This window comes from Chelonoidis abingdonii, chromosome 4 (genome assembly GCF_003597395.2).
Source record: "Chelonoidis abingdonii isolate Lonesome George chromosome 4, CheloAbing_2.0, whole genome shotgun sequence".
Classification (NCBI taxonomy): domain Eukaryota; kingdom Metazoa; phylum Chordata; order Testudines; family Testudinidae; genus Chelonoidis; species Chelonoidis abingdonii.
This window is the reverse complement of record NC_133772.1, coordinates 103,748,016-103,763,147: the sequence shown is the minus strand read 5'-3', so window position 1 is coordinate 103,763,147 and position 15,132 is coordinate 103,748,016. Positions and strand designations below refer to the sequence as shown.

The 15,132-nt window shown below is 42.3% G+C and overlaps 1 protein-coding gene across 1 annotated transcript in view; it reads right to left on the bottom strand.

Annotated features, from left to right (window-relative positions):
• The window catches only part of NUBPL (NUBP iron-sulfur cluster assembly factor, mitochondrial), a 190,958-nt gene that overhangs the window by 32,959 nt on the left and 142,867 nt on the right, over positions 1–15,132 (bottom strand). The window contains exon 8 of the mRNA XM_032773081.2: positions 11,258–11,343. Coding sequence (XP_032628972.1) covers positions 11,258–11,343 — 86 coding nt within the window. The remainder of the gene's footprint in view (positions 1–11,257; positions 11,344–15,132) is intronic.

Here is a 15,132-nt window from a genome sequence, read left to right as displayed (position 1 = left end):
CTTTATGTAAATTAAGTCTTGTGTTTGGGCTGCATGTCAAAAAATCATTTAGTCCCCCTAAAATCCTCACACTTGCTCCACCCACTGCACTACAGATGTGGACAGGAGTTAGCTTTAAAACAGAAGTAAATGTGATGCCTGTGTTCAGGTGTGGATGGAAAAGCTTATTGTTTCTGAAAAAAGGAAAAAGCAAGGTGAGAAAAGAGAGTAGACAAGGCCACAAAACATGGGAAGACCTGGTTGCTCTTTTCAGAGCTCATCCTACTAAGTACCCTCAACTTCCACTGAATTTGGTGGGCACTGAGGTTACCCAACATCTTGCAGGATTGGTTTCCATTGGACTTCCATTTATGATCAGAAATGAAAAGGCCAGCAAACTAGTCTGAGTGGTAGAACCATGGCATACAGATTGTTTAATTTACCAAAACTCATACCAAGGTCAGACTGAAGGAGCTGAGCCAATCTTAATATTCATTCCTCTTAGAAAAAGCTACTCACACTATAAGAACAGAGTAAATTTGGTCAACATTCTTTAAAATAATTTGTCATAAACCTACAAATATAAAAAAATTAAATGAAAAACAGGTTTAGCATTAACATGTTACACCTATGTACTGCAGGCACCATCAGAAAAAAAAAATCTTCATGATCTCAACATATGCTTCTTTCATCAGACTTAATGGTAAATGTCAATATAAGATAAAAAACAGATGTTATATACTACATTTCTGCCATATGTTTTTATTACATCTTGTAATGGTCCTCACCTGGGGTCTGATTGGGGAGCATGGCCTAGTGGTCATGGCCACAACCCCAGACTGCCAAGGGGGTTGTGAGGAGCCCAGGCCCTCTCACTCCACCGGGTTCCTACCCACAGCTCTTTGGGCTACCAGTAATCTGGCGACCAAGGCTGCTTAAGGCTGTCCTCCCTGGGACTCTTCCTCCCATCTCCCCCTCTGGGGTCAGCTCAGTCCAAGGCTGCCTCCTGGTGGGGAAATCCAAACCAAAAGAAGTAAGAGGGAGTTATAATGTCCAAGGTCACAGGATACTTCCCTCTCTGGTTGTCTCTGGGGTGGGTTGTCCCTTCCCTCAAGGAAGACCCCTTTGGGCAGCAGTGTCAGAGCCTTTAGGCTTCCCTCTGTTCTGCTGGAGCTATGGGCTGCAGGTCAAATAAGCCATCCAAATATGCTAATTCCTCCTGCAAATGGAGCATTTGTTGCTGGTGTGGCAGGGCGGGGCTGGCTGAGCCCAAAATGATCCCTTAACCCCTTGTTGCACAGTGTGGGATTTGTACACCTCATCACACCTCTCCAGCACAAAATGCAACAGATATTTTATACTTTGAAATTTTTGTTACTAAAAAGTTGATGTAGATGTACATATTTCGGCAGTCAACAAATGACATTCACATTTATTGAACCCATTCATGTATTTTCTTTGTTAAGATATCCTGTGAATTAAAAATCAAGTAAAGGCAGTAATTTCAACATTTCTGTCTCAGTTTCTATTAAAAGTAAATTAGGCACTAAAGAAATTTCTACTTTTTAAAACAGAATATAAATGTTATCTAAATAGGTAATGGAGACAATGTGCATCGCCAGAGGGAACTTTTTAAGGAGAAGATTGAAAAAAAAAAAATAACGAGTTATACAGGATGCTTTCCTTTTTAATTAATGCTTAAAATTAGCAGGTATTTGAATCTGCACGTTTCTTTCCATACTTTTATTCCTTATGAAAAAAACATTTCTTTGTGGTCATATTCCGGAATGCAATACTTTGTTATTTAGAAACTCGTATTATGGTGTCAAGTTCAAAACACAATTTAATCATATGTTTTCTGAAAAACACTATTTGATTATTTACCTAGTTAATATTTAAATAATGCTTATCTTTTTTGTCCAGACATTAGAATTCAATATCAAGTCCTTTCACTGTGAACTTATTAAGCTTTTGATTATACATTTTAAATGTTAAATTTAAAAATTAAATTAAAAACGTTACAAGACTATAATTAAAAGATTCATAGAATACTGACACACAGGAAATTCAGAGTTAAAACTGTTACCCTGTCAAATTTTCTCACATTCCCTACAGATATTACTGAGGTTTCCAAACTTTGTGTGATCTCAAATATTGGTGCCACTGCATATGCTACAGTAACTAGCTAGAATAAGGTAAATTAAAGATAAAGGCAGACCTCAGCTGGTTTCACTGATCTGTATTAAAATCAGCTTCTTAATTTACTGTAATGTTTTACTGTATTTAATGATTTTTTTGTACTTCGTTCCTAGGTTCTCCCTCTTAACAGTAATTTACAATTTATAGGCCTGATCCTAACACACTAGATCATGCTGCCTCTCATGGTACTGAACTCAGTGGGAGTTGAAAGAGCTCAGCACCTTGTAAAATTTGCTCCATTACAGCAATCAGCAACAAACAGTCTTAGCAAGATAGATTTGTACCAGGATAGATCCCCACGGAGAAGAAGGATGATTGATATTAGCAGTAATGAAACTTAATGATACATCTAATTAGTAACTGTTTCTTGCACGTAAGTGAGGCAAACATTTCAAGATGCTGGACTGTTCTTTTCCCTTAAATATTAAAGTAATTCACGACATCCACAAATGCTGAGGAGGTGCAAGGGAGAGAGACAACACAGGGGAAATCAAATCAACAGTGGGCAAATGCCTGATCATCATGTTAAGATACACATACCATACACATGTGAACATACCTTGAACAAGACATGCATACATACATACTTGCCACATATATTTTCAGCCTCAAGCACTATCAGTAATCTGGGGGGCAACTTTTTTTAATTTTTGTATAGGGGTTTACTTAAAGACCCATATTAACTCCTGTTCTCCAAAACTATTGCTTCCACTGATCCACACTACAGGAGTTGGCCACAGAACCTTTTAAGAAGTAAATGGCACAGGCATAGATATTACATTCTTACAATCCCTCTCCATTTCCAGAAGTCTTAGGCCTGGTCTACACTAGTTGGTTATTTCGGAATTAGCCGAGTTAATTAGAAAAAAAAAAAGATTCTGTCCACATGACCAAACCGTTTTTTTATTATTATTATTATTATTATTATTATTATTATTATTATTTAAAGGGCACTTTACTCTGATTTCTGTATTCCACCTCGGCAAGCAGAGTAGTGCTTAAATCAAGATTGCAATCCCAGGTTAAAGATATTGTGGAAGCAATTCGATGTTATTGGCCTCTGGGAGCTATCCCAGAATGCTCCCTTGTGACTGCTCTGGACAACACTCTCAACTCCGATGCACTAGCCAGGTGGGCAGGAAAAGCCCCTGGAACTTTTGAATTTCATTTTCTGTTTGCTCACCATCAGCACAGGTGACCATCAGCACAGTCCACCATCACAGACGACCATGCAGAGTCCACCATCACAAGAGACCACGCAGTCCCGGATTTGTAGACGGGCTCCAGCATGGTCCAAATGGGAGGTACTGGATCTCATTGCATGTTGGAGAGACTAATCTGTTATGGCAGAAGTACGTTCCAAAAAAACGAATTCGTTCACTAAAGTCTCCAGAGCCATGACAGAAAGAGGCTACTCCAGGGACACAGAGCAGTGTCATACAAAAATCAAGACGCTCAGGCAAGTGTACCAAAAAGCCAGGGGGCGAATGGGCTCTCTGGATCACAGCCCCATGTATGCCGCTTCTACCACAAGCTGCATGCAATTATGGGGGGTGATACCACCATCCCACCACTGTCCGTGGACACCTGCAAGGGGGGAGTTGCACAAAGCGAGGATAAGTTATTGGAGGACGAAGAGGAGCAGTGCACAGGTGGCAAGTGGGGAATCCATTTTCCCCCCTAGCCAGGAACTATTCTTAATGCTGGATCCAATAGCCTCCCCCCACTCCCAAGGAGGACTCCTGGACCATGACCCTGGAGAAGGTACTTCTGGTGAGTGGGAGCCTGATCGGATCCACGCAGTTGGGGGTGGGGGGAAACCCAGCCATGCTGGGCTGTTCGCATTTAGTTTAAAGGGCTCATCCCTGCTCAGAGCCTCATCGGAGCCATGCGGTGGGTGCAGGAGGGAGGAGGGGTTTGTGTGAAGCGATCATCCCAGAGAGCCCGCAGGGCCGCATTTTCTATGGCAAACCCACCAGGCGTCGCTTGCTGTGGGAAAGGGGGCCCGGCACTTTGAAAGCATTGAAATGAATGCAGAAGAAGCAGAACCCCGCGCGCCCCTAAGGCTTACCATGGCTGCCTGCAAGCTGAATTCTGTTGTCCGGCCGTGTGTGATGGCTTACTCACATCAAAGTGTCAGGCACTTCAGGATAAGAGGCAAAATGCTAACTTCTACGGAAAGAACATATGGTGTGTACTATGAATTGCCTGTTTCACTGAGAAAGAGTGTCCCCTTTGTTCTCTGAAATGTATCTTTTAAAATACTACCCTCTCTTTTTCTCCTCCCCCAGGTGCAAATGTTTCAGCACGGCTCCTATCTACTCCATACCAGAGGCTGGTCCAGATTAAAAGGTGAACTCGGGACAACATGTTCGCCAAGCTCATGCAGTCCGCCCGCACTGATAGGGCCCAGCTGAATGCATGGAGACAAACAATTGCAGAGTCCCATAAAGCATTACAGGAACACGAAAAGAGGATGGATGCGCGCAGTGAGAGCAGGCAGGACGCTATGGTCAAGCTCATGGGGGAGCAAACTTACATGCTGCGCTGTATGGTGGATCTAATGCGGGAAAGGCAGCAAAACTACAGACTGCTGCTGCAGTCCCTGTATAACCGCCCTCCTTTCTCCCCAAGTTCCATAGCCTCCTCACCCAGACGCCCAAGAACATGAGGGGGCAGGCTACGGGGACCCACACACTCAACCCCAGAGGATTGCCCAAGCAGCAGAAAGTTGGCATATGCAAATTTTTGATTTGGTTTATGGACTTGTCCTTCCCTCTTCCTCCTCCCACAACCCAATACACGCCCCTCCCCCGGTCTACCTTCTGACTTCTCTCAATGTGTTGTGCAAGAAATAATAAAGAACGGTTTTTAAACAATTGTGACTACTTCCTTTCAGATATATAGGGAGCGGGTAACTTCAAGAGAAACAAACAACTGTCACATCATACCCTGGCCAGTCATGAAACAGGCTTTCAAAGCTTCTCTGATGCGCAGCATGTGCTGCTGCACTCTTCTAATTGCCCTGTTGTCTGGCTGTGCAAAATTGTCCCCCAAAGCGTGTTGCCTCAACCTCCCACCCTGCCATAAACCTCTCCCCCTTATTCTCTCCATAGATATTGTGGAGCACACAACAAGCAGCAATTACAATTGGAATATTGGCTGTGCTGAGATCTAACCAAGTGAGTAAACTGCGCCAGCGCGCTTTCAAACATCCAAAAGCACATTCTACCACCATTCTGCACTTGCTCAGCCTATAGCTGAACTGTTCCTTACCATTGTCCAGGATGCCTGTGTACGGCTTCATGAGCCATGGCATTAAGGGGTAGGCTGGGTACCCGAGGATAACTATAGGCATTTCAACATCCCCAACAGTAAATTTCTGGTCTGGGAAGTAAGTTCCTTCCTGCAGCTGTTCAAACAGACCAGAGTTCCTGAAGATGTGAGCGTCATGCACCTTTCTCTGCCATCCCATGTTGATGTTGGTGAAACATCCCTTGTGATCCACCAGTGCTTGCAGCACCATGGAAAAGTACCCCTTGCATTTTATGTACTGGCCACCCTGGTGTGCCGGGGCCAAGATAGGTATATGCGTTCCATCTATCGCCCTGCCGCAGTTAAGGAACCTCAGCGCATTAAAGCCAACCACAATGGTCTGTACATTTCCCAAAGTTACTACTCTTGATAGCAGCCGGTCAATGACTGTGTTGGCTACTTGCAGCACTGCAGCCCCCACAGTAGATTTGCTCACTCCAAACTGATTCCCGACTGACTGGTAGCTGTCGGGCGTTGCAAGCTTTAACAGTGCTATGGCCACTTGCTCCTCAACTGTGAGGGGTGCTCTCATTTTGGTGTCTTTGCGCTTCAGGGCAGGGGACAGCAAGTCACAAAGTTCCCTGAAAGTGGCCCTATACATACGGAAGTTTCACAGCCACTGGGAATCATCTCATACCTGCAACACTATGCAGTCCCACCAGTCTATGCTTGTTTCCTGGGCCCAGAATCCGCGTTCCGCGGCATGAACCTGGCTCAACGCCACCATGATCTCCCAATCACCACATGCCATGCTTCTAGGAACGTCTGTGTCCATGTCCTCACCAGTACAGTAATCACGCTGTCGTCGCTTCCTCGCCCGCTTTTCCAGGTACTGCACATACTGCTGGATAATGCACAAGGTATTTACAATGGTCAAAACTGCTGCGGAGATCTGAGCGGGCTCCATGCTTGCCACACTATGGTGCCTGCACGGGTAATCCTGGAAGGAGGGCATGAAACACAGGACAGCTGTTTGGTTCAAGATGGTCAATAAAAGACGAGAAGTGGCTGCCTTCTGTAGCATCTACCGTAGTTTCCACATAGGGAGGAGCGAGTGACGACACACACCCAGAAACACTGGCGAGAATGTTTTTGCCCCATTGTGCACTGGGAGCTTAACCCAGAATTCCAATGGGCAGCGGGGACTGAGGGAACTGTGGGATAGCTACCCACAGTGCACTGCTCTGACACTCGATGCTAGCCTCGGTACTGCGGACCCACTCCGCTGAATTCACGTGCTTTAGTGGGGACACACAACACTGAATGTATAAAATTGATTCAAAAAATTCATATAGAATAATTTTGAACTAATTTTGTACTGTAGACATACCCTTAGAACTTAAGCTCTAAAGCAGAGGGCTTGAGAGAGGCTCACTGTAGCTCTATTGAAGAACAAGGGTTACTGTTCTAGGGTTACTAAGTATCCTCTTTTTCGCCTTTATGACACAGCCTCTACAGGACCACTCTGTAGATGGCAAGCTAGCAGTGACCTCTTTCGGGAGGCCAGATAATTAAAACAATGATTGAACCACTGCTCTCCTAAAACCAGCATGAAAGATGAAAAGGAAAGCTAAGATCACTGGAGAAGAACTGGTCAAGGCCTTTGCCTCAGTTTTTTTTTTTTTTAATTTCACTGGTGTTTGTTCCTGATTTTCTTGAGTTTGTATGGTTGGTTCTGATTTAATATAAGAAGTAATAACCCTGAGAAGTATCTGGTCCAATCCATCAAACTGAAATATTTTCTCCTGAGATTTTTCTTCCAGTGTCCACTTCAGTATCTAATAGCTTCTCTTCTTTTGTAGAGGAGGAAGATGAGTGGAACCAGGAAAAGACTTTTGAGGTTTCTGATGATTTGCATTTATTGCTTTTGCGGAGTATAAGAATATACCTGGCATTTGGTTTCCTGAATATTAGAGCTCTACAAAACCACACAGTCATAATCTTATATGATCTCCTGCCAACTCTCTCTGTCTGTTTTTAGTTCTTTTAGATTGTAAGTCCTTCTTAGCAGGGACTGTCTTCCTGTGTGCATGTACAGTTCTTAGAACATCGTGGGTACCACTATTAGAGAAGCAGCAGTGGTAAAAATAATGATAACAAATAAATAATACCAATGCCTTGGATTTTCCATTTTTTGTAGTCAAGGCACTTGTGTTTCAATAGTCCAGTACAAAGACATTAATGATGGATTATCTATGATCCAGTCTAAAACTATTTAATTCATGGATACAAACAGACAGGTAAATTCATCTCCCCATGAAAATTACGAAGTCAGGGTAACCCTTAAAAATCTCCTAATGAAACATCTAGAAAAAACAGCCAGGTTTCAGCAATTTTCTGCTGAGCAATAGGAAGAGGACCAGAAGTTTCATCATCCTTTATATATCCAAGACAACCACCAAGTGCAACAAGGAGTTTCAAAGGTGAGGAGAAAAACATGATTTTCAATAGATGAGCTAGTTTTTCATAATATACTGGTTCTTTGGCTCAGGAGCATGGGTGCCAGAAAAAGCACTGAGTATTAAATCTTCATTTGGGTGGAAAACCCCTTAGAGTATATACCCACTGAGGCATGGATCATGTCCTCCTATGTGTGTTTCTACATCAGCCCTCACAATATTCTGACTTAGGCCTCTGGACACTACTGCAAAATAAATATTAAATAAACAACACTGTACACACTGAACTATTATATTCATCTTAGCAGGGCCGGCTCTAGCCATTTCGCTGCCCCAAGCACAGCGGCACGCTACAGGGGGCGCTCTGCCGCTCGCCAGTCCTGTGGCTCCGGTGGACCTCCTGCAGGCATGCCTGCGGATGCTCCACCGGAGCCGCGGGACCAGCGAACCCTCCGCAGGGACGCCTGCGGGAGGTCCACCGGAGCCACCTGCCGCCCTCCTGGCAACTGGCAGAGCGCCCCTCGCGGCATGCCGCCCCGAGCATGCGCTTGGCATGCTGGGGCCTGGAGCCGGCCCTGCATCTTAGAACAGCTAATGTTTGGTGGGAACATAAACTTTTAAGAGAGTCCTAGAATGTGTCATCTTTCACTTTGGGACCAGCCTGAAGGTGATCACAGCAGACTGAAGGCTGCTCCATGCCACAAAAATAACATCCTCATCATGTCAAGCAGTAACAAGCTTGTGATGGGGTATCCATCCCACACAAGGAGAGGAGGTTGTTAGGACAATTAACCTGATAGGTTGCACTTGTGGGAGAACCAGGGACTGAAGGCTAATTGATGATGAAGCCCAGCTGGGAAGGGGTAGGCTGAACTTGTATAAAGCCAGCAAACCAAGACCAGAAGAGGGCTGCAGGGGAAGAGAGCTACAGTCACTCCCTGGAACAAGGGACAGATGTTTGGGGGGTACAGTTTCTGGGAAGAAGTCACAGAGAGAAAAAGTCGTCCAGGGGAATACTGACCAGGTATTTGGAGCAAGCAAACCATAGTTACTAGACAGAGGGTACCTGGACTGGAACCTGGAGTAGTGGGCAGGCCTGAGTTACTCTACCAGACACTTGGGAAGTGGCACGGGATCTGATCTTGGAGCAGAAGACTGTCTGGAAAGGGGAGGACTATACAGTGACCTGCTGCAGGGCTGAGTCATGAACCATAGACGATTAGGATTGGAAAAGATCTCAGGAGGTCATCTAGTCCAACCTCTGCTCAAAGTAGGACCAATCCCCAACTAAATCATCCCAGCCAAGGCTTTGTGAAACTGGGTCTTAAAAACCTCTAAGGACGGAGATTCCACCACCTCCCTAGGTAACCCATTCCAGTGCTTCACCACCCTCCTAGGGAAATAGTGTTTCCTAATATCCAACCTAGACCTCTCCCACTGAAACTTGAGACCACTGCTCCTTGTTCTGTCATCTGCCCCTCCCGCCCCCCCAGATCAGCCTAGCTCCATCTTTGGAAACTCCCTTCAGATAGTTGAAGGCTGCTGTCAAATCCCATCCCACACACAGTCTTCTCTTCTTCAGACTAAATAAGTCCAGTTCCCTCAGCCTCTCCTCATAAATCATGTGCCCCAGCCCCCTAATCATTTTCGTTGCCCTCCACTGGACTGTCTCCAATTTTCCCACATCCTTTCTGTAGTGGGGGGCCCAAAAGGGGATGCAATACTCCAGATGTGTCCTCCCCAGTGCCGAATTAGAGGGGAACAATCACTTCCCTCGATCTGCTGACAACGCTCCTACTAATGCAGCCCAACATGCCGTTAGCTTTCTTGGCAACAAGTGCACATTGTTGACTCATATCCAGTTTCTCATGCACTGTAATCCCCAGGTCTTTTTCTGTAGAATTGCCGCTTAGCCAGTTGGTTCCCTGCCTGTAACAGTGCATGGGATTCTTACATTCTAAGTGCAGGACTCTGCACTTGTCCTTGTTGAACCTCATTAGATTTCTTTTGGCCCAATCCTCTAATTTGTCTAGGTCCCTACCCTCCAGCATATCTACCTCTCCCCCCAGCTTAGTGTCATCCGCGAGCTTGCTGAAGATGCAATCCATCCCATCATCCAGATCATTAATAAAGATGTTGAACAAAACCAGCCCCAGGATCGACCCCGGGGCACTCTGCTTGATATCGGCTGCCAATTACGCATCAAGCCATTGATCACTGATGATCTAGCCAGCTTTCTTACAGTTCATTCATCCAGTCCATACTTCTTTAACTTGCTGGCAAGAATATTGTTGGAGACCGTATCAAAAGCTTTGCTAAAGTCAAGGTATATCACATCCATCGCCTTCCCCATATCCACAGAGCCAATTACCTCATCTTAGAAGGCAATCAGGTTAGTCAGGCATGACTTGACCTTGGTGAATCCATATTGACTGTTCCTGATCACCTTCTTCTCCTCCAAGTGCGTCAAAATTGATTCTTTGACTCTCCCTTTTTTAAAGACGGGCAATATATTTGCCTTTTTCCAATCGTCCGGGACCTCTCCCGATCACCACAAGTTTTCAGAAATAATTGCCGATGGCTCTGCAGTCACATCAGCCAACTCCCTCAGCACCCTTGGATGCATTATGTCCAGCCCCATGGACTTGTGCATGCCCAGCTTTTCTAAATATGCTGGACATGCAGCTTATTTAGAAGTGGGAGCACTGCGAGACCTAGAGGGGATGTGTTGAGAACAGCCGTCGGAAGGAGGGGCATCAGACCTGACTGAAGCTTAATCCCCGGACACAGCCAAAAAGAGGTGCTCAATAGTGAAAAAATCCCATGACACAGCCAACCACCTGAAATGTTGTCTTAAGCGCTGTATACCTACTTTGTTATTTTAGTTTTCCAGAAATGGTCCCTACACCTGGAGCCAAGTTTGACTCTAGATCCAAACCTCAAAACGTGTTCCAATTTGGGGTGTTTCTTCCCTAAAAATAACATGAAAATCTAAAGGGAAAGTAACTTTTTTGTGCAAACCACTACCCCGTCACCAGCAAAGGAATATGGGACACATACATAGAAGGCTAATTTATAATCCAGCCTATTTGGGACTATAAGGTCATTTTATTTTAGAACATCAAGTGGTATTGTGATCACAATTAAATTCTAAAACAGATTCTTTCCATTATCCTGTTAAAGCAAGCAAGCAGGCTTCTGCCTTTTATATCACAGGCTAGAGAAATATACTAGTTTTTAAGTGTTTTACCGAAACAGAATTTGTGAAATTCAGTAGTTCATTTAAAAAATTCACCTGTCTCCACAATTTAGAAATGTTTCACTTTTTGGAAGAATTCAATATATTTTTTTCTACTTTTACTTACAGGCACATGGACTTTTCGAAACATCTCAGCTCCTTTGCGTGCATCCAGTAAAGCAATGTCTTGTGGAGTGGAAACAATCACTGCCCCTGGGAACAGAAAACATAAAATTAGGTTTAAAACTTATACTCAAAATTATACTACCAAGCTTATTCTGGAGTATTTTACTTCACTGAAGAAAAAGTTGCTTCTTTATATACTTAAAATATAGGCAAAAAAAAAAAAAAGATGATGATGACGACGAAGAGTTTAGTTTTAGATTATAAAGTGACTGGAACCAAGGTTCCCAAATTATGGTACAGAGAGTTAAAAAACATTATATGCTTTCTAATATTATTTTTCTATGTAAACAATTGTTGTAGTTGCTATACTATTGGGAGGGAAAGGGAGTGGCCCATGCAATCACAGAAGGGAAAAGAGATGTACCATGAAACAGTATGTTCATAAAAACGTGGTCCACTGTACGAAAAAGTTCGAGAACCTTTGGATTAACAGTAACAATAGCCTATCTTCAAGTAATAAGGCAGACACCCTGTGACCAGCCCACTAGCTTTGTGGCAGGGTTATGCCAATTAATACAAGTGATCTATGGTCATGAGCCTGCAACCTCTACACTAGGAATAGTTCCTTTGAGTGCTTTAGGATTTCTCATGTGAACAAGATTACTTGCATGAGTAAGAATTTGTATGCTTTGGCTTTTAGGTTTGAAAGGGGCAAAGAGTGACTCACTGCTCAGGCAGGAGTTTAGATTAAAGATCCGTCTCCAAGCTACTTGCCTACTGATAGCTAGTGTTTCCATTATTATTATATATATAAATACCCACTAGAGCAGGGATCGGCAACCTTTCAGAAGTGGTGTGCCGAGTCTTCATTTATTCACTCTAATTTAAGGTTTTGCGTGCCAGTAATACATTTTAACATTTTTAGAAGATGTCTTTCTATAATATCTAACTAAACTATTGTGGTATGTAAAGTAAATAAGGTTTTTAAAATGTTTAAGAAGCTTCATTTAAAAATAAATTAAAATGCAGAGCACCGCAGACCGGTGGCCAGGACCCTGGCAGTGTAAGTGCCACTGAAAATCAGCTCACGTGCCTGCCGCCTTTGGCACGCGTGCCATAGGTTGCCTACCCCTGCACTAGAGCCTAGCAATAGGATTACAATTTAGGACATTTTACAAAAGTTGATATCAAGGGTGCTGGTTACTATGCTATAATGTTCCTGGATTAATGCATTCTGAAATAATGATGTGAACAACACCTTCTGCATTCACTTGTAACGGTAACTCTTACATGTTTTTGGGTAAGAAGCACTACTATCAAAGTCTAGATTAAGAATGTCCTCACGATTTTCCCTATTCCGAAAAAAGAATGTAGTGTGAAAGATCACTGTTTGGGAGAATTGTTTAGCTCTAGTTTCATAAATAGCAACAAGTCTCTCAAATATCTGTTACCACAATGCTCTCATATAATCATATTGACCTACAACCACAGGAAAAATATGCCAGACTTCACATTTAAAACAATTAAAAGTTACAATTCTACACATACAAAATAATCTATGAGAGGCAGAGTAACATTATGTACTGAAAAGTATATGCAATTTGCTAAACAAATATAATTTTCTTATTGTACTGTGATGCTACTGTTCTCCAATAATTCCCAATTTTTTCTATTTGCTCTAAGAATTTTATCTTCTAAAATATTATTGCATATTCACAAATACATTTTATATGTACAGATGTTTTTATATGAAAATGTTTTCAATTAAAAAAACAAATTAAAAAAGATCCCCTCCTCATTCCAACTCTGTGGTGTGGAAACCGATCAACATTTCATATGTAATTTATTTACATTCTGAAAATTTACATAATAAGCTTTTTATATTCAAATATTCCAATAAAAATTAATTTAAAGGCTTACATAGGAAAAAAAAAACAATTACTGTGTAATCAAATGAAGAAACTAAAAGTGTCCTTGTTATAGATAACAAAAGTAGTAAATTCCTAATGGGGAAAATTATATTAGATGCTTTCATGCCTTGTCACACATGAGGCAAGCTGTGTTTCCATCTCCATCTAGTGTCATGTTTCTTGCTCCACTATAGTCTACTTCCATGAGAGAGACATCTTTTTCAATGGTTTTCTTATGTCATGTTCTCCTCCTCTTTTTCATCTTCAACCAAGTGATATTGTGTCATGGGTTTGTCTAGAAATAAGGCTTTTTTTACATCTGTACAATATGCCCAAACCACTTCAGCCTTCTTTCTCAAATCACTATCTTTACATCAACGTTAGTTACTATTTATTCCACCAATGGACACCAAGTATTCTCAGCAAGCATCTGTGTTGGAATGCATCAAGTTTCCTGTTATGGGCTTCAGCTATTTGCCCAGTTTCAAAAGCATATAACAATACCTATTATAACAACATTGTACAATTTTATTTTGGTTCTTGTGTGAGTCTCCTTGTTTTTCCAAATATTTGCCAGTCACAAAAAACTCTACTTATTTTTCCAATTTTTGCTTACACCTCCTTACAGAGTTGGCACTCAGCACTAACTGTGGTTCCAAGATATACAAAATCACTAATAATCCTGTAGTCTTCACTATCAATCACATAAGCACCATCAATGCTGACTCCTCTTTCAACAATCATGACTTGCATTTTCTTTTGGCTTATTCTTAAACCTACTTTAGCACCCTTACTTTTAACATTGATAGTTATCATTTTCATGGCATCATAATCCATCTCCAACATGTCATCTGCAAATTCAAGAGCTTAAAGTTTTCTTCTACTCCACATAACTCCTGTATCTTCCTTTGATGTTGCTCTATCATAATCCAGTAAAGAAAGAATAATAAAATGCCAAACTCCAGTGTTGATATCAAACCAATCGGCCTCTCTCTCTCTCTCAGCGTTTTGGCCTTCATAAAGCATCTTGATCAGTGACACTGTTTCTAGGAAACTCTTTTGTTGCAAGATCTTCCTCAGCAACTCTCTATGAATGCATTCAAAAGCCTTGGTGAACTCTATGAAGTCCAAGACTAATCTTCTATCATAGGAGAGCCCTTTCTCAATCAATTGTCTCAGGATAAAGATGTGATCTACACACAATCTTTCTGGTCTAAAGCCTGCTTGCTCATTACAGTTTTTCATCTATGTCCAGTCTGACTCTGTTCCACAACATACTACAAAACACTTTTCTGGATACTGAAAATAATATTATTCCTCATAAGTTATGGTATGCTGCTTCATTTTTTAATATTTTACTGATCCCACCTTTCTTCCAATCCTCTAGGGAAAGTTCTTTTTCCAAAACTATATTACAAATTAATATCCAGATCCATCCTTTTGAAGGTGTGCCTTGAGGAGAAAACCCATTGTCTAGCTGATTACCTATTCACAGTCTCCTCGAAAACCCAAAATGGAAAAGTAAGTGACTCAGATTCACAAGTTTGCTTGTTCTGAGCCAAAGTGGTTATGACGTAATCACAGGGAAAACTCTTGGAGAGGTTTAAAGGATTGTTCACCAGCCACAGCCCTTGCTGGAGTCACAGGGCAATCTCAGGTAAGCTTAGTAGTATGTGTGTAGGTTCTTTTATTGGTTTTAATATGTTTTCTCTGTAACATTTTTACTATAAGAATAAGTGTGCTTGCTTATAAAGAACTATGTGGTAACTGAACTGTGGCAATTACACTATTTGTAGCCTTTGAAGAGTAAACAAAACATGGAGCCATCCTGTTTAGTGAGTCCTTCCTTGCTGGGGAATAACACGGTGTAGGCAGCAAACTGTGCAGCCTGGAAAAAATCTCAGTAAGCAGGGAAAGGGATGTGCGTCTCCGACCAGAAAAGGTGATGGCCGGAGAACTGGAAGTC